Source organism: Engraulis encrasicolus, chromosome 10, assembly GCF_034702125.1.
Source record: "Engraulis encrasicolus isolate BLACKSEA-1 chromosome 10, IST_EnEncr_1.0, whole genome shotgun sequence".
NCBI classification, from domain to species: Eukaryota; Metazoa; Chordata; class Actinopteri; order Clupeiformes; family Engraulidae; genus Engraulis; species Engraulis encrasicolus.
This window is the reverse complement of record NC_085866.1, coordinates 1780270-1807769: the sequence shown is the minus strand read 5'-3', so window position 1 is coordinate 1807769 and position 27500 is coordinate 1780270. Positions and strand designations below refer to the sequence as shown.

The following is a 27500-nucleotide window of genomic DNA, read 5'->3' as shown; positions in this document are numbered from 1 at the left end:
ATTCACTCGGTCACTGAATCCTGTCCTCGCGCTCGCTAAAATAATGACCCAGCAGAGGTGAATAAATGTAGGCGCAGTTGTTAATGTAGTTTGGTAGGCCTACTCCCTGCACCAATTGACAACGGGCAGCGAACACTAGGCTATGTTTGATGTTTTGTGGACTCGTCTCATATAGGCCTAGGCCTAGTGAAGCTGTCTTCCATGACACTCCTATGTGGATAAGTTTCGCTTTGGGATCTGAGATTTTTATACATTGCAGAAGAAAAGACTTCACTTTTCAGTTAACCGAAAGAAGTTGGGTTTTATTAACCCGTTAAGACACTGCGTTATACATTTGCTAGAACAATGACCGTAGTGCATTAGGCTACTATCCATGCGTTGTCATAGTATTGTAGTACTATGGTACCTAACTTTTCAATGACAGTGTGCCACCACTGGAGGTACGGCGAGGTGTAGCCTAGCCTACTTCCACCAAAGCATTTGATATTGTGTTGCACTCACTTTTTATCATGCTCATAATCACAATTAGTTTTGTGGTGAAGCGCTTGCAACCTCTTGTCAAGGACGTGCGTAACGATCGGAATGGAGAGGAGCAGACACGAAGTCGGAAGTATATCAAAAATATTTAGGCCTTTAATTTACCTTCACCAAAGACATCAGAAAATAAATGTAGGCCCCTACAAGTTGGCATCATAAAACGGACAGGACATTTCACTGGCAACAGAAAATGAAATCATTCACTTCTTCTAACTTCAGCAGCATCAAACACGCTTCTCTGCTTACAATGATATGCAGCAGTTTTACGCGAAGCCACCTCCTACCGGTTACCACTTCACAATAAAAATCGCTCACATCAATGACTTCACTACGGCTTAAACACACCCATTTCCATGGGCCAGCCAATTATTCACTAATTCAGTCAGTCACAAAACATAAACCGCCTCTTTAAACACAATAGGCTACTCAAAACATAACCACATAGAACATAAAGATTGTCCGGGTTCACATTCATGATCATCACAAATAATAAACATAACACAAAATCCCCACACATTTCCCCTTTCAAAAGTCACTGGTGTAATCTTGCCATTCAGAACTAATATGCTTGCCATTGGCGGCGCCTCCGCCCATGGCCATGACAATGTTCGGAGAAAGTGTTCCATAGCGAGCACAGGTGTGCGAGTGTGTGCGCGTAGCCTACGAGTGCGTGCGTGTGCGCTTTCGCTCATCAAAGTCCCGACATTTAAGAACACTGAAAATGTTCACATATAAACCATTCGTGAGTTTTTAAAATAGACTAAATCAGCCAGTGAGAAGAGGGAAGGAAACTTCACCTTCTCACAAGTTTGAACATCTCCAGAAAATTCCATAATGCTGTCTGCGTCCTCCCTGTGACCACGTAGTGCAATGCACTTGCACAGAACAGTAAAATATCAATGATCACTTTTACATGTGCCCGGTTTCTTTCAACAAAGTCCATTAAATTGTCTTGTCACTTAACAATTCCGTTTTGTAAGCTCTTTGGTGCAAGTGATTTGCAACCAAAAGTATTATCCCCATCTCTGTCAGTGACTGACTGTATTCACATGATCGGGGCCCTCAAGAAACTTTTGCTACATTCAGAAGTAACGCTGATGCTGAATTTGAGAGAATACTCGAGCAAATTAACGGAGAAGAATTACTTAAAAGGCAACTACACGCAGGACTGTAACTACCATCTATTGTGGAAGTGTTAGATTCCGGTAATAAAGACGTGTTTCCGAGAATTCACAGCATTCAGATGATGGTTAAATGGGGTTGTTAACCATGGGTAATAGTATTATGCGTAACAATATCGTATGGCTCCATGAGTATGAGTGTGCACACGTGTTCTTCATGTCTGAGCACTGTGACAGTTTGCTGTGCATTTGTTTTCTGTTAAAGTACATGGTATTTTGGAGTTAAACATTTTGAGGGGAGAAAAGGAACACCAGTATTTTCTTAGGATGCCTTTCCTGCCCACCTCCCCCGAAAAAAAGAATAGATAAATGAAATAATTAATAGTGATTTTATTCATATCGTGATTGAAATTGTAAACAAAAATTGTAGGGGGTGTGTGCGTGGGGGGGGGGTTGGCGGCAAAATTAGAATCTTTCACATGGCCAAAAATTGGCGGCGCCCCTGGGCTACGCTACGGCACGGCATTTATAAAAGTATTTTATCCTACCATCCCACCTTGAGCGCGAGTTGACGTTCTGGCTGTCAAATGGAAGCCAATCAGAAGGGAGCACTGACTACTTCTTTCTGTAGACGTTGTAGCCAATTGGAGACGAGAAACTCTTAAGCCTAACCTGTCTGACTTCCGGCTGCAAGAATATGAATAATACTTGTTTTTGGTCGTTTTTCCGTTTGTGCTGACTTTGAATTTCATTTTTTAAAATGTAATTAAAAGATGAAAATGAAAGAAAAATGCTGCGTAATTCAATTGTTCGTTTTGGGTTTGGAAACGAAAATCAAACAAACCAGTCGTTTTTCGTTTTTTGAATTCCCTTCAGAAAGGGAAAATCCAATTACCAAAATATACACGGACCAGAAACACACACATATACGTGTCATCTACCGATTATCTACCTACCCGTGAAATATAACGTCTCCTATGTGATATCATCTATCTTGTGTAATTGGCCTGTGTAATATATTCGAATCTGTCCTCCAATGTGATTCTCCTGTGTAGTCTCTACCTATCCTGTGATTGCTCACCTGTCATGTGTAATATCACCTGTCATGTGTAATATCTACCTTGTGTCATATCACCTGTCCTGAGTCATATCTACTATAATCTGTCCTGTGACTCCTCACCAGTCCAGCTGTCCTGTGTAATATCACCTGTCCTGTGTAATATCACCTGTCCTGGGTAATATCACCTGTCCTGTGTCATATCACCTGTCCTGTGTAATATCACCTGTCCTGTGTCATATCTACAGTATGTACCTATCTACTTATATTATACCGATCTACCATGTGTAATATCACCTGTCCTGGGTAATATCATCTGTCCTGTGTAATATCATCTGTCCTATGTAATATCACCTGTCCTGTGTAATATCACCTGTCCTGTATAATATCTACAGTATGTACCTATCTACTTATATTATATCTATCTACCATGTGTAATATCTACCATGTATAATATCACCTGTCCTGTGTCATATCACCTGTCCTGTGTCATATCACCTGTCCTGTGTCATATCACCTGTCCTGTGTCATATCACCTGTCCTGTGTCATATCACCTGTCCTGTCAAATATCACATATCCTGGGTAATATCTACAGTATGTACCTATCTACTTATATTGTACCTATCTACCATGTGTAATATCTACCACGTGTAATATTTACCATGTATAATATCACCTGTCCTGTGTCATATCACCTGTCCCGTGTAATATCACCTGTCCTGTATAATATCACCTGTCCTATGTAATATCACCTGTCCTGGGTAATATCACCTGTCCTGTGTCATATCACCTGTCCCGTGTAATATCACCTGTCCTGTGATTGCTCACCTGTCCTGTCCAAGACCTTGTGTAATATTCACCTTTTCTGTGATGGCTCACCTGTCCTGAGTGAGAAGGTAGGTCAGGTCGACGTCTTCAATGCTGAAGTGTGAGAAGACACCCCGCTGGTCATACAGCTTCGCCTGGACACAAAACTCACCAGTCAGGCAAGCACAATACATTTCTACCCACCAGTCAGGCAAGCACGATACATTTCTACCCACCAGTCAGGCAAGCACGATACATTTCTACCCAGCAGTCAGGCAAGCACGATACATTTCTACCCAGCTACCAGTCAGGCAAGCACGATACATTTCTACACACCAGTCAGGCAAGCACGATACATTTCTACCCACCAGTCAGGCAAGCATGATACATTTCTACCCAGCTACAATTGAAAGCGTCCTCACCTTCTCCATCCTGGTCTGGTATGGCAGCGCCACCAGCCAGGATAAGCAACAACTGGAATGGATGGTACGCGGGGCCTCTAAAATCATCAGTCACAGTCTTCCCACCTCAGCCTCACATTACAACACCAGAATAGCCAGGAAAGCCAAGAACATAATCTCTGACCCCACACCATCTATTCCCACTCCTACCATCAGGGAAAATATACAGCAGCATCCCATGCAATACCACAGGTTTTAGGGACAGCACCTACCCACAAGCAATCCGCCACTAGAACTTTATGCACTAGCACTTTACAGCCACCCCACTGCCTGGCCTTCTACTTCTTGCCTACCTTTCACTATGTACTGTATTATGTCTTATTGCACTTTTCAATGTTTATTTGTATGTGTAATTCCCTGTTTATTTATGCCCCCTCTCTAGTTTTCTTGTCTTTGTCTTAGCTACGTATGTGTATTTGTGTTGTTAAATTTGTGAGCAAACCAAAAGACATTCCTAGCAACTGTATGTTAAACTGTTGATTTGGCTATAATAAACTTGAACTTGAACACCGCAGGTGACCGTGCTGTTTTGTGTGTGTCTCTGTGTTTGTGTGTGTGTGTGTGTGTGTGTCTGTGTCTGTGTCTGTGTGTGTGTGTGTGTGTGTCTGTGTCTGTGTCTGTGTGTACATTATATATATAAACATTACTAAGGCTGGGTTCAAAAAGTGTGATATCGATTCACAACTTTGTGGATCGATTTTTTGCTGATGATTATACGTGCTATTGTCTCAACCACATCCTGTAGCTTTCTTCCACATTCATGGTGACTACATGCACAAACACGGCCTGTTCAAGTTAATAGTGCCAGTCTTTTCCTACCTTTCTTTCTCATACCAAGTTTCCCACTTCTTTTCTCTCATACCAAGGTATTTCATGTTTGTGAGGGTTTCAAAGGTTGAGATATTTAGGTTTTTTATAACCGGTCTTAGAATTTTAGGCATTAATGGGTTAAAGTGACAACCCAGCAATACATAAGATCGATATTGATTCCAATCCAATCGTGGATAGAATTGGATCGTGACCGTCTGGATCGGAATCGAATCGATCCAGGAAATTTAGATGGATTCCTAGCCCTAAACATTACAGTGTACAAGTACGGAACAATGAACCAAGACGCATTAAGTATTATAACACATGATTATGACAAGGTATGATTGAATGTATGATAAGGCAATGTTTCTGAACTAGTGCGACTCGGCACCCAAAATTGGGTTACGGAGAGGTCCTTGGTGAGATGCGCAGCTGTGGTGTAAAAATGTATGAACTAACCCATTCATTCCCAGTCACAAAATTGACATAAAATGCGGTATTGAATACAAGACTGTGATGGTGATGAGAGAGTGAAATATGGTTAATAGTCCTCGCCACTAGTTCATGGTCATGTTATTACATACTAGAGATGCACCGGATCCAAGATGCAGTTCCGGATCCGTCAGGATAATTGGGTTTTTCACAGGGTCCGGGTCCGGCAGGATCCTACGCAGTAGATCCGGTATTCGTTAGGATCCTAAAAATCAGGATCTGGTGCATCTCTAGTTTTTACGTAGCCTAGGTTTTTCAGTCAGTCTTTCACAACCCCAATCGTAGGATCCAGTATCCGGTTCCGGATTCGGCAGGATCTTAAAAATTAGGATCCGGTGCATCTCTATTACATACATGGTTATATTTTTGATAGTTATGTGAAGATTCTGACGGTGCAACAAAATATTGAGGTCACAATGTAATGTCCATGGAAAAGTGTAGGTCGCAAGACTATTCCAGTTAAGACCCGATGTGATAAGATATTTTCTATGATAAGGTATTATGCATTTATAATGGGCCAATTGAGGTAATCGCACAGCTGTGTAAAGCGCACGCACACGCACACACACGCACACGCACGCACAAACACACACACGCACACGCACGCGCACACGCACACGCACACACGCACACGCACACACACACGCACACGCACACACACACACACACAAGCATTTATCTGGCAAAACTCTGTGACTCTAGGTGATCTGGTCACCCATCACCACACTGTAGCTGTGTAATAACACTATAGTACAAAGTCCAAAATAGCACACACACACACACACACACACACACACACACACACACACACACACACACACACACACACACACACACACACGCACGCACGCACGCACGCACACACACACACACAAATGTTCTACAGAGGCATGCAAATTTTAGATCAATCAGGGAAAAGACCAATTAGGGGTAGGCTAAGACCAATGGGGGGGGGGGGGGGTCAAAATAATTCCTTCAACACATAAACAAGGGCCCTCAAAATCATCCCTTCAACACATAAACAAAATAAGCCTATATTTATATTTCGCCTAGGGCCCCCACAATGGCTAGATTCTCCCCACTGGATATAATGCGCTTATAAAACAAAGATATTCTCTCCACCCATCAGCTGTCAAACCGGTGTGGCCAACACCTGCAGGGGCAGTGCACCTGTTAAACACATACCTGCATGTGTGATGATGTTCAAGCCTGAATTTATAATGACCTTCTTTCTGAATTGGTAATGAGTTCTCGGTAGGTATGTCTGACAGCAATGAGCCACACTAATATTCCTATTGCAATACCTAGTCGTTTACTAGGCCCTATGGGCCTACACTTAAACTGAATTTAATGATCGTTTCACTAAACTGTGTTATTATAGCCTATAACATGCTCACCTGTCGGTAAGGTTCAATGACTCCCGCACACCCGCGGATTTCTCCATGTGCCTTTAGCACGTGAGTGACTTGGCCAAAATATGGATGCACGCCCCTAAACATTGAATACAAAACATAGGTTCATAACGAAAGTGAAATGACGAAAGTATGCGTAAGTCTCGGCTATAGGCCTAATCATCTCATAAACAAACATGCATGTTGTTTGGCTGATAGTCTACCCACCTCTGCCGAAATTCATTGTTGTAAATGCTCCGAAGATCCTCTTTTTCAATTGGATCCTCTCGTCGGTCCGTCTCCTCAAGGTAATCCAAGAACTCCATCCCAACCTCCCGAATTTCTCTCCACTTGAAGCGAGGCATAGCGGCGGTGTTTACTCCTAATCGGTGCTGCTGCTGCTGCTGCTGCTGGGTGATTATAATTTAACAGGTGAGTTACCTGCGCTTACCAGAACTGCCAATGGCGGTGTAATGAAAAGGACGGGCGCGACGCAAGCATTTAAACGGGCGGGACGCACCTGTTGCTCAGAAACGAAACCTATAGGCAAATCATTTCAAGATAATGGACTTTTATTGCCACGTAGGACTGTATGAACTAATGCAGTTTGTAGAATAGGCCTACGAATTGCAGACAAACCTGTAAGACCCATCCATCATCACATTCGCGGAAACCTCCAGGACTGAATTTCTAAGGGGCTTCTTGTGAAAAATGCGATGCCACCACAATACACTTTCTTCATATTCGGAAATACAACAACAGTGTAGGGATAGACGATTTATCCTTGATGGAGGACCATCACACTGACAGAAGATATCCCCTAAAGCTGACGGGGGAAAATAAGCTACTTTTAGGCCCTTTTGAATAGCGGTTTGGTCATGACCTAAGTACCGAGGTGATAGTCTGCAGTGTTTCTCAACAGGGGTGCCGAGGGCCCCCCTCAGGGGTGCCGCGGAAACATGGTTGATAAATAAATTATGTAATGTAATAGATATTTTGTCTAAATTGATAAGGTAATGCTAGTCAGTGGAATATTTCATCTGCCATTTAGGCACAATAAAGTAAATATCGGTCGCCCCAGTCAGCTGTAACTTCAAACGTCTCCAAATGTATTGCTTTTCTAAGATTTAGTGGTATCGGATGCGATGCCATGTTACGGCTTGTTGATTTGGGGTGCCTTGAAATTTTTCATGAATTGAAAGGGTGCCTCTCCTAAAAAAAGGTTGAGAAACACTGGTCTATAGGCCTACTGTAAATCAGTAGGCCATATCTAGGAGGACAAGTGCCAATCCCAATCTCCCCAAAATGACAGAGGCTATACATCGGCCTACATAAAATAATGTGGAGTACTGAGTTGATTACTAAATATAGCCTGAAACCCTTATGTTGAGTTAGGCCTACGGTCAAAAATGAGATTTCATTATATCCTTCAGCTAACCTATTCAAAAGGCCAAAATTAAACACAATGAAATCTTGAAGAGTTGTGGAAGATATAGGCCTACAAACTTGAGACCTTCATGGTGTTTCGGTCAAAAATGACCGGACCATTAATTCATCTCTAATCTCCAAAAGTTATATACAGAGACGATGACCTTGGACATACATTCAAAAATGAAGTAACACACACACAAGTCACTCTTGTTTTGTAAGGTTAATTGACTGATTTATACATTCCAGGGTGTTGGGGTAGCCTACTGCCCAAACTCTGTATTGTAGGCTATAAGACTGTAGGAGAGGACAGCCTGTAGTCCTATCCATGTCATCATCTTACCACTGTATTATGGAAAGGCATCCTCACCAGGCTCAATTCTCAAAGCAGACCACCAGGTGTCACTGTTGACCATTCGACAGTTTTGCAGTTTTGCAAACACACACACACACACACACACACACACACACACACACACACACACACACACACACACACACACACACACACTAGTGGCTCCCGGCCAATATGGCCTGATGAAGCGAGGCACAAAGTTGTCTAATCGATTAAAAAAAGTTTCTGTAACAATTTACATTCAATAATGGTGCAAGAATAGTATTGGCATAATGTTGGAAGCAATGTCTGATTTATGGTGAAATAAAGGTGCTCCAGGTAGGATTAAAAGCTTAATTAATCACTGTCCCGAGTCTGCCTATGGTTATGCGATTCATTAGAGAGTGAACGATGACTCTCGCGACAACTTCCACTGCAACAGACTCCTCCAGATGTTTTACCAGTCTGTCATGGCTAGTGTGCTTTCATATGTTGTGGCATGCTGGGGCGGGAGTATTATGAAGAGACATGCTGGACGTCTGGACAAGCTGGTGAGTAAAGCAGGATCTGTTGTTGGTCCAGAACTGGAGGCTCTCATTACCACCGCTGAAAAGAGGACATTGGGCAGATTGGACTCTATAATGGACAATGACCACCACCCCTTGCACTCAGTCTTTGCCAACCAGCGAAGTCTGTTCAGCCACATATTCCTCGCCATTCCCTGCAAGACTGACAGGCTGTGTAAGTCCTTTGTCCCCAGGGCCATCCAGCTATTTAACTCAACAACTCAGAAGAACACACTGAAGAAGATTGTTATAGGTGACTGGACCGCATAGCCTTGCATAGGTGCAATATGTGGCATGTGACATGTGACATGCTGAGTAGGACAGTAAGACAATTAAGGATGAAGTAAGGCCAAGACACAGGTGCAGGTGCAGTGGATGACGGCAAGAAAGAAATTATTCTTGCCAAGCAGGATGAAAAAGGCCCAAGGGAATGACATCGACATTCCACACTCTGATGACACGGAACTGAGGGACGAGACTACCAGTATGTTCATTACAGCAAAGTCAAAATGCAAATCAAACCACTCAACAGCAGGACTGGAGCAGTGGCAGCACACACCATCAACCAACTTCCTGCGGAGATAAACATGGCACATGAAGATGGAAGTAAGTAGCCTACCTTAAAACTAATCCTCTTACTTACTGTGTATTTATCTGAGAATATTGAAATCCAGTATTCCCAAAGAGAAAAAGACATAGATACTGTGCATACATAAAAAAGTACATACATACGGGTACATACTGTACATAACGTACATACTTCAGATGCAAATGTAAGTAGCAATGCGTTATTGGATGGCACCAGTCTCACTGGATTGTGTAAAACGTATGTCCCCAAACCATTGTTTATTACTTCAACCAGAAAACAATAATAGGTCTACATAATAGGGGGTTGATACAAATATTCAGTGTAGAGGAATTTCATATTATTTTCCTCTCCCACAGTATATTTTCTGTCATGTGTTTCATGCATCTTGTCTGATATTGCAATGAATATGTGTTTGAGTGATAGTGGAGAGGCAGGTCGATTATGAAATTCTAAAGTACAGTATGTATTCCAGTAGCTGAAAAGCATTCCACTCTATACCTCAATACTGGTGGTCACGTATCTCCCAACCTTACCTGTAAGACCACACCATAAAAACAGGTCCGACAAGGACAGCTACAATATACTGTATGTATATTCATTTTTGCTTCATGTCTCTGCCATTAACCCTTGTAAGGTGTTCTGGTGGTCATTTTGACCCGTTTTCTTTTTTTTTTTTTTTTGCTTAAGAAAAATAGTATCAGTTATTTTTCTTTCACATGTTGGTGTAGGATATCACATCTTCAACAACAGAAGCAAGGTTCCCTCTAAGGTCAGAGAGCTGCTGGAGGCAGATTTGCAGAGGAATGGAGGAAGCTACTGAAATCAAGGCCAAAGACTGGAAACAGCAGTACCTGTATCCATTTGCTACTGCAGTTACTATTGGAGGTGGTATTGGAGCTGCTAGTGGAGGCACAGGAGGAGGAGTTCTGGTGGCTTTTTTTGGATCTGCAGTTGGAGTTTTTGCTGCTGATGGAGGTAACAGAGCTGTAGCTGGAGCTGTTGCTGTAGCTGCTGTTGTGGGTCTTGCAGTTGCGATTGGAGCTGGTGTTGGCACCGGTGCTGAATTTGCTCTTAAAGCTTCAGCTGCAATAACTACAGGAGCCTGCGCTGATGGAGCTGCTTTTAAAGGCTTTGCTGCTCACATAGTACATTCTTGTGGATTATTTGGTATTTTTGGTGGGGCAGCGGTTGGAGCTGGAATTCCTGTGTCTGTTGGAACGTCAAGGGCTTATCTTGATTTAAATTGTGCTTTTATCGCTGTTTATTTTGGAGGACTTTTGGTTTTTGCTACATTAATGCTTATTGTTATTCTTCCTGATACTGCTTTTTCAATTGATGTTGGATTTTCACTTGTTTCTTTAGTGTCTTTTGGGGCTGCATTTGGAGCTGCTGTTGGCGTACTTGGTACTACAGGTTTTGCTGCAGGAGTAATGATCTACGCAGCATGTCAGGCAGTAATATGGTGGTTAACCAAAAAATAGCTAATAAATATGCCAATGGTGGTCATTGGGCTACAGTGTCTTTTATGTTATCTCGGTGCCACTAGCATAGTCATAGTAATAATAACATCCCTAGTCTCTCATAAAACATGGCTAAGTTGTTTTGTACCCTGCTCCAAAGGGCGTGATGTATTGATGTTGGGTTGTCTGTGTCTTACTAACATTAAGATCAGTTGTCTGTTGGTTATTGACAACGTTTACTTGAAACCAACACACACTCTTTTTAAGGCATTATCTTATCCATTGCGATGTACAATAAAACTGGTTGCTGGGGCGGTGGGTTGTGCTTGATAGCTCTTGTTTTCATCTAAACCTTTCGCTGACATGAAGTGCCAAATGTGTTACTTTAAAACACTGTACAAAAAACTGTTTTATTTTCATCAAATCTTCTTTAATTTTAGTATCTCCTATCCACTCTAATAATACTGAACATACAACTGGTTGATGGGAAAAGGTTGGTTGCATTTGGTTCATCTTCTTGCCATCTAAACCCTACTGTCGTTTAATGCTATAATTATTTCTATGTTGATGATGTATTCGTGTATTCTATGCCATATTGTCACATCACTTGTATGTTTAAAAGATCCTACACAGAAGCAAATTTTAATATTATAATAAAGTAAATTGGTACAATAAAAAAGTAAATTAGTACATTGATGTCACCTGGTAATTGTTTGTTCACTGTTTTTTCTTCTTCTGTGTTCGTCTGATATTTCCTCACCTGCATGGTAACAAATAAAGCACCTGTGAAAGGTGTGAGAATAATTTCCAGCCAAACTGGATCCACCTTTAATATGTTTCACCTTTCATCTAAACAGCTTAGTCAGTTCTGTTCTGATGATGGAGAATCAGAAGCTAAGTGTCCGGATGACTCTTAATACTTTGTTATCATAAACTAATAAAAAATATGAAACATACACAAGCACACTGTATCATGGTCTTGACTCTGAGAAGTTTAAAATGGGTTTTATAAAGATCTCATTACCAGATATGATATTCAGGTCCCTGAGGTCAGACAGGTGTTGATGAGTAGGCCTACCTGAGGTCAGACAGGTGTTGATGAGTAGGCCTACCTGAGGTCAGGTGTTGATGAGTAGGCCTACCTGAGGTCAGACAGGTGTTGATGAGTAGGCCTACCTGAGGTCAGACAGGTGTTGATGAGTAGGCCTACCTGAGGTCAGGTGCTGATGAGAGGGTTAAGATGCCCGTGAGGACCTGCTGAGGGCCCCATGTGCTGCTGGGCCCAGCTGAGTTTGCCCATACATTATTATTGTAAAAACAAGTCCGACAGATGGACAAAGATGTGTGCGTCTATGCCTTGTGGACACAGGAGGGAATAACAATATAAGGAATGCGTTTCAGACGGACCAACAGACCGACCGACGGTCAGACAGACAGACCGACGGACGGACATACCCTCTTATAGAGATGCTAGGATGCATCTAAAAAAATATATTTCATCATGAATCTGCTAAATGGCAGAACCTCCACATTCAGTGTTTCTGCACTGAGAAAACAGTAAGACTATACTCCAATGAAACTGTTGGAGACTTGTACTGCAAGAATAATCGGTGGATACTTTTACTTTCCATCTCTTAGCTCTTCTGGAAAACTAGTCAGACAGGATGGATAGCTAAATGTGCTTCTTCTGACAGAGTTTATCTCGTGGTTTTATCATTGGTGTGGGGGCGGTATTTGTTTTGTCGCCAGAATAACTTCAGTCCCTCATTGACCTTCATGAATGGTAAATGGGACGATTAGTCAATTGAATCTTCTTAAAAGTGAGAGTATGCACATCCCACCTCTCGGAGGCCAGGTGCAGGACAAAGGTGCGTCTGATAGTGGAAAAGAGTAGAAGTCCGCACACACTGCAGCTCCGCTTTGAAAATGTATTCAGGTCATACAACAGGGTCCTCATCGCTACAGTGCAGGCTTCTACTCTTCTTCACGATTAGTCAATTGACCTTTGGCTAAGGACCACCCAAGAATGTTGATTTACTGAAAAACATGTGATTTGTTATTGGACTTTTTCAATCAACTGAAGTGCCTGGACCAAGGATTGTTCCTTCATTTTTGTTGAACATCTCACCCTCTAAGTGCATCAGTTGATTTTGAGGGATACTAGTAGCACTCTACCTAGTCTCATTCATGTTAACTAATTGTTGTTCTTTGTCTGGCACCAATACAGATGTTCTGCTTGTGTCTTCACCCTCTAATGTGTGTATCTCACAACCTGGGGTAAAAAGGAAACAAACAAACAAACAAACAAACATAGTCTGGGTGCTTCAGATGGGTCTTCTGGCAGGCCTGCTCACTCTTTACTGAGAGAAAAAGACTCAATTACATCAAGTCTGCACTCTTCCTCTTATGTTGAGCTTCTTCAACATAAAATGATGAACACCTTTTTGCTTTTGTATGCAACAGTGTAATGGAAACCCTCCCTTAGCAAACTACATCTATGGTGTAAATACAATTACTGATATTCTCCTCACTAATTCCTGATGTCTGCTATTAACATTATTTCACAAGTGCTATGGAATGTGTAGCGTTAATGGGAATGTAGAAACTGCACATGTTTCAGCAAGGGTTAAAGTGAAATGGTAATCAGTGTCATAATGTCAGTGTTAGTGAATTGGGCATCAGTATGGCACATGGTTGCCATTCAGGTATGAGGGCCATCCTGCATTGTCCGTATACCCGCCCAAGGGAGGAGACTAGTTGCTAAGAAATAGCACACAGCTGAGATAAACTTGACTATTCATCACCAGGACTGTCAGCAGTGCCTCTCGTGAACTGGCGGTAGACACAAACATGGCCGGGAAATGGACTCTATCAGTTTGTAAGTACATGTTTTGCTTTTAACTAAACTTCACTTTTAAAGGGACACTGTGTGAAATGTATTGTTGTTTATTTCCAGAATTCATGGTGCCCATTCACTAATGTTACCTTTTTCATGAATACTTACCACCAGCATCAAATTCTAAGTATTCATTATGACTGGAAAAATTGCACTTTTCATACATGAAAAGGGGGATCTTCTCCATGGTCAGCCATTTTGAATTTCCAAAAATAGCCATTTTTAGATGCAAAAATGACTACTTGGACTGTACTAGAAAATATTTGTTTATTACTTTGTAAACTTTTATGTAAAGATCAAATTTGGCAATAGGCAGCCCGGTTTCAAAGAGCAGCATAGTTGCAGTACCCTTTTTGACCATTTCCTGCACAGTGTCCCTTTAAATTTACAAAGCTGTAAATGTGAGAAACTGCCAATTGAAACGTTCAGCTTGAAAAACGATTTTTTGTACACTTGCCAAACTTTTCATCCGTTCACTGTAACTGTCTTTTAGCGGTCTTATAATAGAGGACCTTGAAGAAACTTATGTAGCGCCCCCTTGCCTAAATTACTGGCAAGACATCTAAAACTATGTAAAACACTCAAATAAGTATGGGGCGCCCTGAGTTCTTATCAGTTATAGTGATAAAACAGCAGTAGTTTAAATCGGTTGGTTATGAGATTAATTACCTGGTAAATACCCTGTAAATATACCTTTTTAATCAAGTAATAAGAATGTCACAATGAATAATGAATTGCAAATGAAATATCTTTCTTGTTTTTACTTAAAAAATGTTCCAAAATGAAATTACATGAATTAGATAAATTGACAAAAATCTCACCAAAGAGTGGGTTCAAAGCTTAAAATGAAATACAAATGGCTCTTATAGCCAAGTAAACACAGTAATATTTGTGCTTCAGCACAAAACCCTTTTCAATAAAAGATGTCCTTTAAATTGGTTAAGTACCCTTTAAACTCAAATACACCTCAAAAGGTAAACCTCAAATGTCCATAGCATTCAATGTCCATCAATAACAATGAAAAACCAAACACAGTTCAAGTGCACAATGAATTGTAAACCTCCTATGCCGGCTTAATAACTAAATAATACCTTGGTGCAGGCCTGTTTCGACGCTCGGGTGCGTTGTGGCCTTGAAAATGAGACACTGGCCGCTTCACTCAGAGAGCAGAAAATAAAAGAAAGACTGGCCTGTACCTTGTTGCAGTGAAAGAAGCGAAGTTGCACGCGATCACGCAGCAGCAAGTGATCACGCGCCAGCAGCGTGGGTCTCGCAGCAGCACCGTTCCTCCTCGAACACGCGCCTCTCGCCTGGACAGCAGCGCGGCCGAATCTTCCTCTCTCCACCCAGGTCGTCGATCCCGGTCGTCTGGGCTAGACGGTTCCGCAACTTCCCGGTGTTCCGGATGACTCAGAGCACACAGTCCAAACGCACAGCTACAGCGCGAGCCGTCTCACTGAGCCTCGAACATCACGTGCGCAAATGCACTGGTCCCCCGCGGTATTATGCTACCACGGTTGGCGATCAACTTCTCAAAAGAAATAAAACAAAACAATGGTGTCCCGACGCACAAGGCTTAGCTCTAATACTCTAAAAGTAACCCAGGCGACCACTTTGCGGCATAAACTTCCCCATTGCCTAGGAAAGTTAGAGCTAATCCCCTGCTAGCAGGAGAGCACAAACATTGCTGCCTGTCTCCTTCACCATCCTCCGACGAACTGAAACCGCATGGCGAGTCACTTCCCATTGCGCAACAGTTCACAGGTCAGTGTCCTTGGCCAATCAGAATTCAAGAAAATAAATGTTCACATATTGAAAACGCAAATTAAATACAATATTGCAGAAACAAAAGTACAATGGCATAGAATTATTACAAGTTCTTAGAAAATACATTACAAACGTTTTTAAACATTTTAACACTTTTCAACCTTCACATGAATTAAATCCAAAATATAGCACAGGGCTACATGTAGACTTGTAGAAACTCTTGACTTTTGATGAACAGTGTTGTGTCACGCATAGGCTAGTGAACACATCTTGACTCACAACAAAAGAGAAAAAAACAGTCTGAGGAATTTGGCTTAGTACATGTAGATCTATGACTATTGTCTTGTGCAGCTATAAATATCAGTCTGGAATACCCTCACTAAACCTGTTAAACAAGCCAATACATAAAAGAAAGCTTTCGTTTTTGGATTTATTTTTGTATGAGAGTATATTGTCCTTCTAAATATTGGCTAGGGACAAGTAAAACCTGTTTGATAGAACAACAGTTTTTTGACAGTGACACGACATATTCCTCCATCACAAGTAGATAATGGAAGACAATCATTTCTAAATTTCTAGATGGGCTTGGTGTTGCTACTGGAATTGCTCTTGGAAGACCACATATTAAAGCTGTTGCAGTAGTACTTGTTGGAGTTGCCGCTATAGCTCTGGCTGGATTTAACAGAGTTTTTGGAGAAAGAGCAGAGGAGCGGAAGCAGAGGAGGCAGCCGAAGCTGAAGTCGCTCCTGGTGGATCTGCTTGACAAAGCTATTGGAGGAGCAGTTGGATTGCTGAAGGGGCCATAGCAACACCATTGTCTTGCTCCAGCAACCCTGCTGCAGAAGAAACAGATCAGGCAAAGCCAGATGTTATGAAAGGAGAATTCATCACACAGACGTAAAATCCAACTACAAAATAGTTTACTATGGGGACTGCAGTATAGCATCCAGAAATGCCCATTTTGTCCAATCTGCCTTCTCTTAAAATTGAAAGAAAAATGTCTGCACACTTAAATCCCCTTTGTGTCCTTTTAATAATAGGTCAAGCTTTCGGTCTACTGACCTTCCTCAGGGCTCAGTTACAAATCTACCTTATCAAGCTGCATACATATGGAACACACATGGAATTAGGAGCAGAAACAAAGTTATTCTCCAAATTCACTAATGATTGTTGACACATGTGGACTGATAAATAATAGCCTATGTTTAAAACATGATGTTGTTGATGATGATGATGATGATGATGATGATGATGATGATAATTGTTATTGTTATATTAGTAGCCTATTATTGTTATTATAATTATTATTATTATTATTATTATTATTATTATTATTATTATTATTATTATTATATTTTTGCATTTCATTCTTTGCCATGTTAGTATGAATTGCACATCTTTTTCTCCATCAGTGTCCAGCATTAATGAATACAAACAACGCTTTTGAAGTGAAAGTGAAAATATAAGTGTAAAAGGCATTCTGAATACTGTACTGTAGCTATACTGTGTGAACAAATAACAACCTTCAACATCTGCATGTGTACATGTCTGCCTATTATATCAGCACTGTATTCTATGTTCTGTTCATATGGTGTGACTTAGATCTTATGTACATGTTTTGTTTCTGATGATGGCCAACACTGTGTGAGCAGCATTTTACATCTCCCCATCCAAAAGAGCGGTGACTGAGCACAGTATCACACTGCTGAAATCAATTTCACGGCAACAGCCAGCTACCATCAGCAGTACTCTCATCAACTGCGTGTAGAAACTATTTACCTGTAGAGACAATCATGGCCAGCCCTTGGGCTGTCGCCTAGTGGTTAGGGAGGTGGCCTTAAGAGGGTTGCAGACTCACATTCCACCCCCATCCATGGCTGAAGTTCCCTTGAACAAGGCACCTAACTTACTTTAAACAGTACAGTGTCGCTTTTGGATAGAAGTGTCAAGTAGATATAATATAAGGATGGTAAGTACCTTTACAATTCAGTCATTTAGTGCCGATCGAAAAAAGGGGGTCGATAGTATACCCCTCTAGATTCAGTTTAAGGAAGGTGTTGACTTATTTAATGAGTTGATTTTATCTCTTTAATGAAGATCATGTCTCAAATCGTAATAATGTAAAAATGTTGTGCAAGAAAGTAAACGCTGCTAGTGACTCGACAAGTGACAGCAATGTAGGCATAAATGAAGGCCCACATGAAACATACACATGCACACTGCATCATAGTGTTGTCGCTGAGTAGTTTCAAATGGGTTTTATTAAGATCTCATAACCAGATATGACATTCAGGTACCTGAGGACAGGTGTTGAAGAGGGCTCAGGTGTCCATGACGACCTGCTGAGGGCCCTATGTGGTGCTGGGCCCACCTGAGTTTGAGGAAGCTGAGAAAGGCTCTTGCAGCCAAAACATCTGTCTGCCCTGCAATGTTTGAATGAAAAGAAAAGAATAAGAAAGAAGAAAAAACGGAGTGCGATCAGTTCCCTAACTACCCAGCTGAGTTTGCGCACACATTATTATTTAAAAATACATATATTTTCTCATTAATCTGCTGAATGGCAGACCCTCCACATTCAGTGTTTCCATTCAGTCTTTCTGCACTGAGAAAATAGTAGGCCTAATATACCCCTATGAAACCGTTGGTGAGTAGTACTGCAAGGATAATCGGTGGATACTTTTACTTTCCATCTCTTAGCTCTTTTCACAAACTTAGACAGGATGAATGGCTAAATGTACTTTTTCTGACAGAGTTTATCTTGTGGTTTTATCATTGGTGTTGCCAGAATAATCTCAGTGCCTCAAGGACCTTCATAAATGGTAAATGAGACGATTAGTCAATTGACCTTTGGCTAAGGACCACCCTAAAAATGTTGTTTGACTGGCCAACTCGTGATCTGTTTTGGACTTTTTCAATCAACTGAAGTGCCTGGACCAAGGATTGTTCCTTTTTTATTGTTGAACATCGCACCCTCCAAGATGGGTCTACTGGATGGCTCACTCTTTACTGAGAAAAAAAGACTCAATTACATCATAACAAAATTGTTATAACATTAAGTAACCGCAAAGGGCTTCGCACGCACACACACACACACACACACACACACACACACACACACACACACACACACACACACACACACACACACACACACACACACACACACACACACACACACACACGTACGTTGCATTGTTTGTATTCTATGGGGGTACTGTATCTCCCAAGTATGGCCTGAGGAGGGCGCCAGTGCACAACACAACAACACCATCAGAAGCCAGACCACGTTTCCCTCTGAGTTACCGCGCCTCACAAGCCCTCTGCTGCAGGTGTACCAGTAAAACAGAGACAACAAGGAACACACCAGACAGCAGAATTCATGGGAGGCATGTTGATGATGACCAATGTTGCCCTGACACTATCCAGGGGGACATAAACTATAAATAAATAAACAAATACATAAAAACAACATCCTACTAAAGTAAATCCACTGTACACTACTAGATTATGTCTTGCTCTGTAGTCCATTGATAGAACTATAGGTTTAAGTACCCATATACTAGCCAGGCCGTGCCCTCCTAGTGATGCAACACCTTCAGCGATGCAATTAGTCAGGTCAAGAGCAATGCAAGTACGTACTTTCCGAGTTCCCGAAAATACAGGAACTCCTTTCACTTCGGGAAGCAAACAACCATAAGCAAACCAAGGGAGGTGGGTCAACCATGACTTTTTGGAAACGTTAATTTTTATGCTTTTGGTGAGACCAAGTCTTGAAGAGATTTGAACGCCGATGATAATCAGGCTACCCATATCCAGGGAAGCCGACAAAGGGGGGCAAAGGGGTTAGCTGTCCCGGGCCCCGGAAGATGTGGGGCCCATAATTGGGTCCTCATTACATTGTATGTATTGGGTGGGGGGGTTCCATTCAGATGACTTTGTCCTGGGCCCAACCAAAGCTGTCAGCGGCCCTGCCCATACCATTGTACCATTGGACCCCGGTTTACAGTTTACATTAAGCTTCTTTTAGGGACCCTTTACTCCACACAGTTCTACTTTCTCATGACATATACAAACCCCAACTCCGATGAAGTTGGGACGTTTGGTAAACAGTGAATAAAATTAAAATGCTATCATTTTCAAAACATTCAATCTATTCATTAGATGGAGAATAGTGAAAAGACAACATATTAAGTGTTAAAACCGAGAAAAAAGATTGTTTTGGGGGACATATGTACTCATTTCTATTTTGATAAATCCAACACAAAAGACAACACTTAACAGTTAAATACATTAACCGATGAGATGATTTTATATAAAAAAGTGCTAATTCCTATCTTGGACATGATTTCACCAGCTTAAATGGTGGGTGTATTCCTTGTCATGTTTTGCAATATTTTCCTTTCTGTAGTGCTTATAGTGTGACAGGTCTTGACCAAAAGCCCACCATTTTATCACCTGCTGGTCCTTATGATGGAGCCAAACTGTTAAAACATAGTAGAGAATGCAATTTGACCTTACTATGTGGCAGTAATCGAAGATCTCCCTTCAAAATATAATGCATGAGTGGCTTTTCATGCTGTTTAAAACCCATTTATACCATTCAGCACTGTATTTAACTCTACAGATGAGTGAGAACATCTTAACCAATGCACTACTGCACCCGCATGCCATCATGGAGGCTGACTTTTGAAGCTAGCACTAATACAAGTTGGATGGTCCATTTTCACTGTAGCACAGGATGTGCAATGCTCTATTATTGTCAAAAAGAATGGACTTCTACAACTTCTGCTGACTTCTGTAAGCAAAGGACAGTTTCCCATGTCTTCTGGGTCTATTTCAAGTGAGCTCAGGTGCTTAGGAGAATGTTACACCCCTGTATCATTTTCATGCATTAAGCATTCTTAATATGGTCAATTTTCAATAGCTCTAATTCCTGGAGTGCTAGAGTGAGACTACAGCCAATACATATTTCATGATGTCATGAACCTATACAATGATTTTATTAACAAAAATATGTCTTATATACACTCAATCGTGCTAAATCAAAGGGAATTCAAAAATGTATGTAATAACTATGGTAATTATTCCCTTTGCATCTTTAATTCTGAGTGACTCAGCCTCTCTGTGATGATCTTATACCTGGACACCTATATTGTCTGTCAGTACAATTCATTTTGAAATGTTCTTCTTTGTTGTTTTATCTTATTTGGATGTTTACTAAACTTCACTGATCCCCGTCCCAACTCTTTTGAGACGTGTTGGATTTATCAAATTAGAAATGAGTACATATGTCCCCCAAAACAATATTTTTTCTCGGTTTTAACACTTAATATGTTGTCTTTTCACTATTCTCCATCTAATGAATAGATTGAATGTTTTGAAAATGATAGCATTTTGATTTTATTCACTGTTTACCAAACGTCCCAACTTCATCGGAGTTGGGGTTTGTAATTGAAAGTCATTAGGTTATTTTCCACACACCGCGCTCTTGTTGGTGCGTCTCTGAAGTAATCTAGTAGTTAGGAAGTGGATCGCACTCAGTTTTTCTTTTTTCTTGTTGTTTTGTTTTTCTTTTAACATTGCTGGGACTGACATGACAGATGTTACGGCTGCACAGAGCCTTCTTCATTAATCATGTAATTGAAAGTCAAAATGATGGTGTGAAGAGAAATAAACCATCCATTCATTTATAAACATAAACTAGATAATTTTCTGTGCTCTGGTACAAGGCTAATTGGCAAGCTGTGCTGGTCTAGTCCCGTCATGAATAAAACGCTGTCTCCCTGCCTGCCTGCCTGCCTGCCTGCCTGCCTCCCCGTCTGCCTGCCTGCCTCCCCGTCTGCCTGCCTGCCTGTCTGCCTGCCTGCCTCCCTGTCTGCCTGCCTCCCTGTCTGCCTGCCTGCCTGCCTGCCTGCCTGCCTGCCTGCCACACGCTCAGTACCAGAGCAGCAGATGTATGCTAATGTGAGGACATCAGCTGGCGAAGATGGGACCCATTAGAAGCCGAGCACAATGCCCTGAGAATAATGCCATCCATCACCCGTCCCCCGCCACTCACCACACTAGTCAAGTCAAGTCAAGTCAAGTCAAGTTTATTGTCAATTTCTTTACATGCACTGGTCATACAAAGAATTTGAAATTGCGTTTCTTGCTCTCCCATGCAGACATAGACTAATCTAGGTAAGGACATAGACAGTATAGACATAGACAGTACTCATACATGGACATAGACAGTATGGACGTAGACATTGCTCATACAGACATTTAAAGTGCAAGACTGGACAACAGAAGACTTGTAGAGAACATACATTAAGAGGAGGTATTTTGTTGTTCTTTTTTCTAAAAGTCCTTTATAGCGTTCTGACATAGTAATAGTAGCATTTGAAGAAATAAATAATTAAAAAAAGGTTTTTATTAAATACACCAGCAGCAGTATGTGTGTGTGTGTGTTTGTATGTGTTTTGTGTGTGCGTGTGTGTGTGTGTGTGTGTGTGTGTGTGTGTGTGTGTGTGTGTGTGTGTGTGTGTGTGTGTGTGTTTAGTGCAGGTAGAAAGTGCGGTGTGCGTCTGTGTGTGTGTACCTGTGTATGTGTGTGTGTGTGTGTGTGTGTGTGTGTGTGTGTGTATGTGTGTGAGTATGAGTTGTGTGTCAGTGTGTGTATGTTTGGGTTTAGTGCAGAAAGTGCAGTGTGCTTGTGTGTGTGTGTGTGTGTGTGTGTGTGTGTGTGTGTGTGTGTGTGTGTGTGTGTGGTGTACTATTGTGTGTGTGTGTGTGTGTGTGTGTGTGTGTGTGTGTGTGTGTGTGTGTGTGCATGTGTATGTTTTGAGTTAGTGCAGGTTGAAAGTTCAGTCACAGATGTAGTAGTGCAGGTGGAATGTTCAGTCGCAGATATGGTGGTGGGGATGAGGGGGGGGAGCGTTGTCAGTGGCCTGGCTGGCTAGAGGCTGACAGTGAAGGGAGAGTGGGTTGAGTGTTCAGTATCTTGATTGCTTGATGCATCGTGCTGCTTGCAAGCCTGGTGGTACGGGAACGGAGGCGCCTGTACCTCTTTCCAGAGGGCAGGAGGCTGAACAGTTTGTGTGCAGGGTGGCTTGTGTCTTTGATGATCATCAGTGCTTTTCGGGTGAGGCGTGCGGTGTAAATGTCCTGCAGGGAGGGGAGTGGTACTCCAATGATCTTCTTCGCTGTGTTCACAACACGCTGGAGTGTCTTCCTGTTTTTCTCCGTGCAGCTTCCTCCCCACACTGTGATGCAGCTGGACACGACGCTCTCTATGGTTCCTCTGTAGAATGTTGTCATGATGGAGGGTGTAGCACTTGCCTTCTTTAGTTTGCGCAAGAAGTAGAGACGCTGATGGGCCTTCTTCGCCAGTGATGTAGTGTTGGTGGTCCAAGAGAGGTCGTCGCTGATGTGCACTCCAAGGAACTTGGTGCTGCTCACTCTCTCCACAGCATCACCGTCGATGGTCAGTGGTGGCAGTTGTTTTTGGACTGCAGTTGCAGTTGCAGTTGCAGTTGTTTTTGTTTTGAACTACACGGGTTCCCAAACTTTTTCATCGGGGACACCCTTTTGGACTTGGAATACTTTCGCGACATCCTCCCCACACACACACCACCCGCAATGCTCTAACACACACACACACACACACACACACACACACACACACACACACACACACACACACACACACACACACACACACACACACACACACACACACAGGGCCGGATTAATGCACAGGCTAGATATGGCTGCAGTCTAGGGGCCCCCACCTACTAGGGGGCCCCTGATTGGCCAAACGTGGGAAAAAAAATGCAGAATTGTGACATGGTGATTTGTTGAAAAGTCTATCTGTTGTGTTCATTTAAGTTGGTATGTTATCCTTAAAACCTAGCTCGTAATTATGAGACTGTCTATATAACTTTGTCATAATATTTGTCTTGTAGGGTGCCCCACAGCAACCTTTAGCCTAGGGGCCCCAGGCCATCTTAATCCAGCCCTGTACACACATACACACACACCACCCGCACCACTGGCAATGTATTTCTAGCAATAATAACGGACAAACTATTAATGGAAAATAGCAGCAATATTAATGGACAACAAATGCCTAGATTTTCCATGAAATAGCCTGGTCTGTCCGCTAATATTGCTAGAAACCCACGGGACAGCAAATCTATCAACCATACAAGTGAATAAGTCCCATTCGTCCGCGACCCCGAGTTTGGGAACCGATGCATGCACCACAGCAGAGGACAGCCACGCACAGACAAAGAAATCCAAAATCCACACGGCAGCCTGACTCTCCGCCCACCCCTGTCAAGGCACCGCAACCATTGGTTGGTTTAGCAGCGTACTCATACGGCGATTGGTTAGGCGTTTAGCTGGTGCCCGTCAGGTCCCTAGTCCGTGTTGGGATCCGAGTGCGAGTGGACAGCAGCACTGCTGTAGGACTAGGACTGTACTGGAACACTTCGGGAAGTGGACTCTATTTCTTACTGTCCCAATTTGATGAAACAACACCAGGACGCATGAAGGTAAGCCGTCTAGCCTGCTCTTGTCTCGTGATATCATTCTTATGCGTAATAGGAGTGAAATCTGATGAACGGACTGTAGCGCCCTTCTTCGGTCTACGCTTTCTATTAAACTTGGTGCCCACTCCGTTGCGTCCAGTTAATTTGTAGTGCGTAAAGTGCAGTGTTGTCCTGGGCTGTGAGCTATAGCCTACCAGACAGATATGTCCGCATATCCAGGGGGCTAAGCGAACCCATTACAATAGCGGATGAAGCGTAAGGGCCAAAACATACCAAGGCGGAACGGAACGGTCGCAGGACGGACGCGGTCTTTCTGCTTAGTTTTGGCCGGCGTGCTTTTCTCTGCCTTGCACACTGACAGCGTCGGCGTGCGCGGCCAGTCCTATCCAAAACCCTCCCCACAGCCAAAGCTAGCATGCTACTTTGCCATTCATTTGAATGAGACACCGCCGGTCGCCGGCGTGAAAAATACGCTCGAGTTCTATTTTCCAAATCCAGCGCGGCGCGGAGCCGGCTCCCGCGCCGCTGACGCCCGACTACCGCCGGTTGGTGTGTAAGGACAGATAGGTTTCAATGTATTTTCACTGACGCCGGTAAAAAACGCGGCCGTTCCGCGCCGCTTTACCGCCTTGGTGTGTCAGACCCCTAACGGGAGAATCAGGAGCCGCGGCGCGGCAGGCAGATCTGGGTATGGATAACCTCAGCTTGAACCGTATCCGCTCTCTGATTAGGGTATGTAGACTGGCTGTCACCGCTGTGTCGCTCTGTGTAGGCTACTAGGCGAGTGCTTGTTCTTCAGAGGAGTCTGGTAGTGGGACTTTAGCGTAGGGGTGTCGGCAGCTGTATCCACATTGACATGGGAGGGAATAGGGAAAGTGGAGAGATGAGTGCGAAGCGGACTGGACAGGGCAGCGCGACGCGTAAATTATTCAGCAGTCTTCCGTCAATCCATCTATCCATCCAGCCAGTCAGCCAGTCAGCCCCCTTTGTGATGCTCTCCGGCCGGCAAGGGCATGACTCTTGCTGCCTCTGTCATGCAGACTCGCATGCCATGCCCAGTTGTTGCGGTGGACAACACACACACAAACACACACACGCACGCACACACACACACACACACACAAACACACACACGCACGCACACACACACACACACACCTCATATGGACGACAAGGGAGAGGCATTTTCCCACGTATCCGAACAAGGGAACCAACCGTGCCTCGAGCCCCGATGATGGAGACCGGAACGCGTGTAGTGCAGTTCCCACGAGCTGACGATGTAGAGTAGTGACGCCCGTGTGTGTGTGTGTGTGTGTGTGTGTGTGTGTGTGTGTGTGTGTGTGTGTGTGTGTGTGTGTGTGTGTGTGTGTGTGTGCGTGTACTGCTCATACCCCATAGCAACAGCTGCCACAAATCAAGTCTTCCCGCCGGCACATCAGCCGTGTAATTGCCGATTACTGTGTGTGTGTGTGTGTGTGTGTGTGTGTGTGTGTGTGTGTGTGTGTGTGTGTGTGTGTATGAGTGTGTGTGTGTGTGTGTGTGTGTGTGTGTGTGTGTGTGTGTGTGTGTGTGTGTGTGCGTATGTGACATTAGCGAGGCAGAGGGCGGTGAACGGAGCAGTTGTACACACTGCACTGCGGATCAGGAGCGTTTGAGACTCCGTGGACATTCAAGCAGTAATAATCCCAGTCTAAAACAATCTCCGTGTGTAGGCTACGGGGTTAAACGTGTTAGCGAGCCGGTCCCTTGAGGACTAGTAGAGAGGGCTGGGAGGGGAATGCGGCCAGGCAGGTGGCAGAGGAGGAGGAGAGGAGAGGAGGAGAGGAAGAGAGGAGAAGAGAGAAGCAGATAATTTGAATTTTCAAAACACCTTTATTACAAATTCTTGGATTACAGAGGCACAAAAAGTGCCATGAAGTAACAATCACAAAAAACTAAAGTTACATAGGTAAATACATCTTACATCTCAGTCAGGTGCCAATACATGTGTAAAAAGCAATTCATCGTTCCTAACAGAGCACACAGCACCATTATGACACCAGATTTGTTCAAAAACCTCCACATCGTTCATTAGCTTGTAGAAGCGAAAATCAATTAAAATGCGAGATCTCACAAGGGCAGCAAAAAGCAGCACAATATCGACACTAGTGTTTTCTTCATTTTTTTTTTCTTCTGCTAACATATATAGCCATTTTGGCTTGGCCCAGAAGAAAACTCAACAATTGACACTTGTTTCGTCGTCTCCTTACATATTTCGAGCCACAGATAAAAGATACAATGGAAAACTGCTCGTTGAGCATTGTGAAAAGCAAAGATAAAACATTGAACAAAGGTTTCAGCCTTACACATTGCATAAATGCATGAAAAATGGTTTCTCTTTGGGGACAAAAAGGACACTCAGGGCCAACCTCAGGGTTCAACACAGAAACAAACGCATTCACTGCAACCACACCATGGAGAATTCTCCATTGGAGATCCCCACACTTCTTGGTTAAGGGTGACTTGTGCAACACTCTCCATTCAGGTTTAACATCCTCCTTTAATTCTAACACCTCACGCCAAGGCGTGTCGGGCCTTGCATCCAGAGAATTTCGATTGAATGATTTTACACATAACTTGTACAGTGCTTTACCCTTCGCAGGGGGGACTAAAAAAGGAAGCTTATCACATTCTAAAAGAATACCAGAACAGTCCCTCAAATTAGGGGACAGAGCAAGATTAGGGAAGTGGTCACTACAGTCTGGGTTGCGTGCCCCTCTGCTGAAAGCATGCACCATTCCCAGTTCTGTTTGCTTTAACTTGGCCCTCGGATAGGAGAGGAGGAGAGGAAGAGAGGAGAGGAGAGGAGAGGAAAGGAGAGGACAGAAGAGAGAGGAAAGGAGAGGACAGAAGAGAGAGGAGAGGAGATGAGAGGAGAGGAGTAGAGGAGAGGAGATGGGAGGGGAGAAGAGGAAATGAGAGGAGGAGAGAAGAGGAAAGGAGAGGAAAGGAGAGGAGGAGAAGAGGGGAAAGGAGAGGAGAAGAGTGAAGAGAAGAGAGGAGAGAGGAGGAGGAGAGGGGAGGAGACAAGGGGATTGGAGAGGAGAGGAGAGGAGAGAGAAGAGAGGAGGGAGAAGAGGGGCGAGGAGAGAAGGAGAAGAGGGAAGAGAAGAGGAAGAGAAGAGGGAAGAGAGGAGGAGAGGAGGAGAAGAGGGAAGAGAAGAGGAGGAGAAGAGGGAAGAGAGGAGGAGAGGAGAGAATAGAAGATGG

At 43.1% G+C, this 27500-nt stretch overlaps 2 protein-coding genes across 2 annotated transcripts in view; one reads left to right on the top strand and one right to left on the bottom strand.

Annotated features, from left to right (window-relative positions):
• The window catches only part of LOC134456394 (putative helicase mov-10-B.1), a 39708-nt gene extending 24011 nt beyond the window's left edge, over window positions 1–15697 (bottom strand). The window contains exons 1-6 of the mRNA XM_063207758.1: window positions 15655–15697; window positions 15233–15359; window positions 10446–10635; window positions 6906–7087; window positions 6684–6777; window positions 3596–3678 (exon numbers count right to left, since the gene is read on the bottom strand). Coding sequence (XP_063063828.1) covers window positions 3596–3678; window positions 6684–6777; window positions 6906–7087; window positions 10446–10635; window positions 15233–15359; window positions 15655–15697 — 719 coding nt within the window. The remainder of the gene's footprint in view (window positions 1–3595; window positions 3679–6683; window positions 6778–6905; window positions 7088–10445; window positions 10636–15232; window positions 15360–15654) is intronic.
• An 8440-nt stretch (window positions 15698–24137) lies between these two features.
• The window catches only part of cttnbp2nlb (CTTNBP2 N-terminal like b), a 56367-nt gene continuing 53004 nt past the window's right edge, over window positions 24138–27500 (top strand). Inside the window, 1 exon segment of the mRNA XM_063209524.1 lies at window positions 24138–24254. Coding sequence (XP_063065594.1) covers window positions 24249–24254 — 6 coding nt within the window. The 5' untranslated portion in view covers window positions 24138–24248.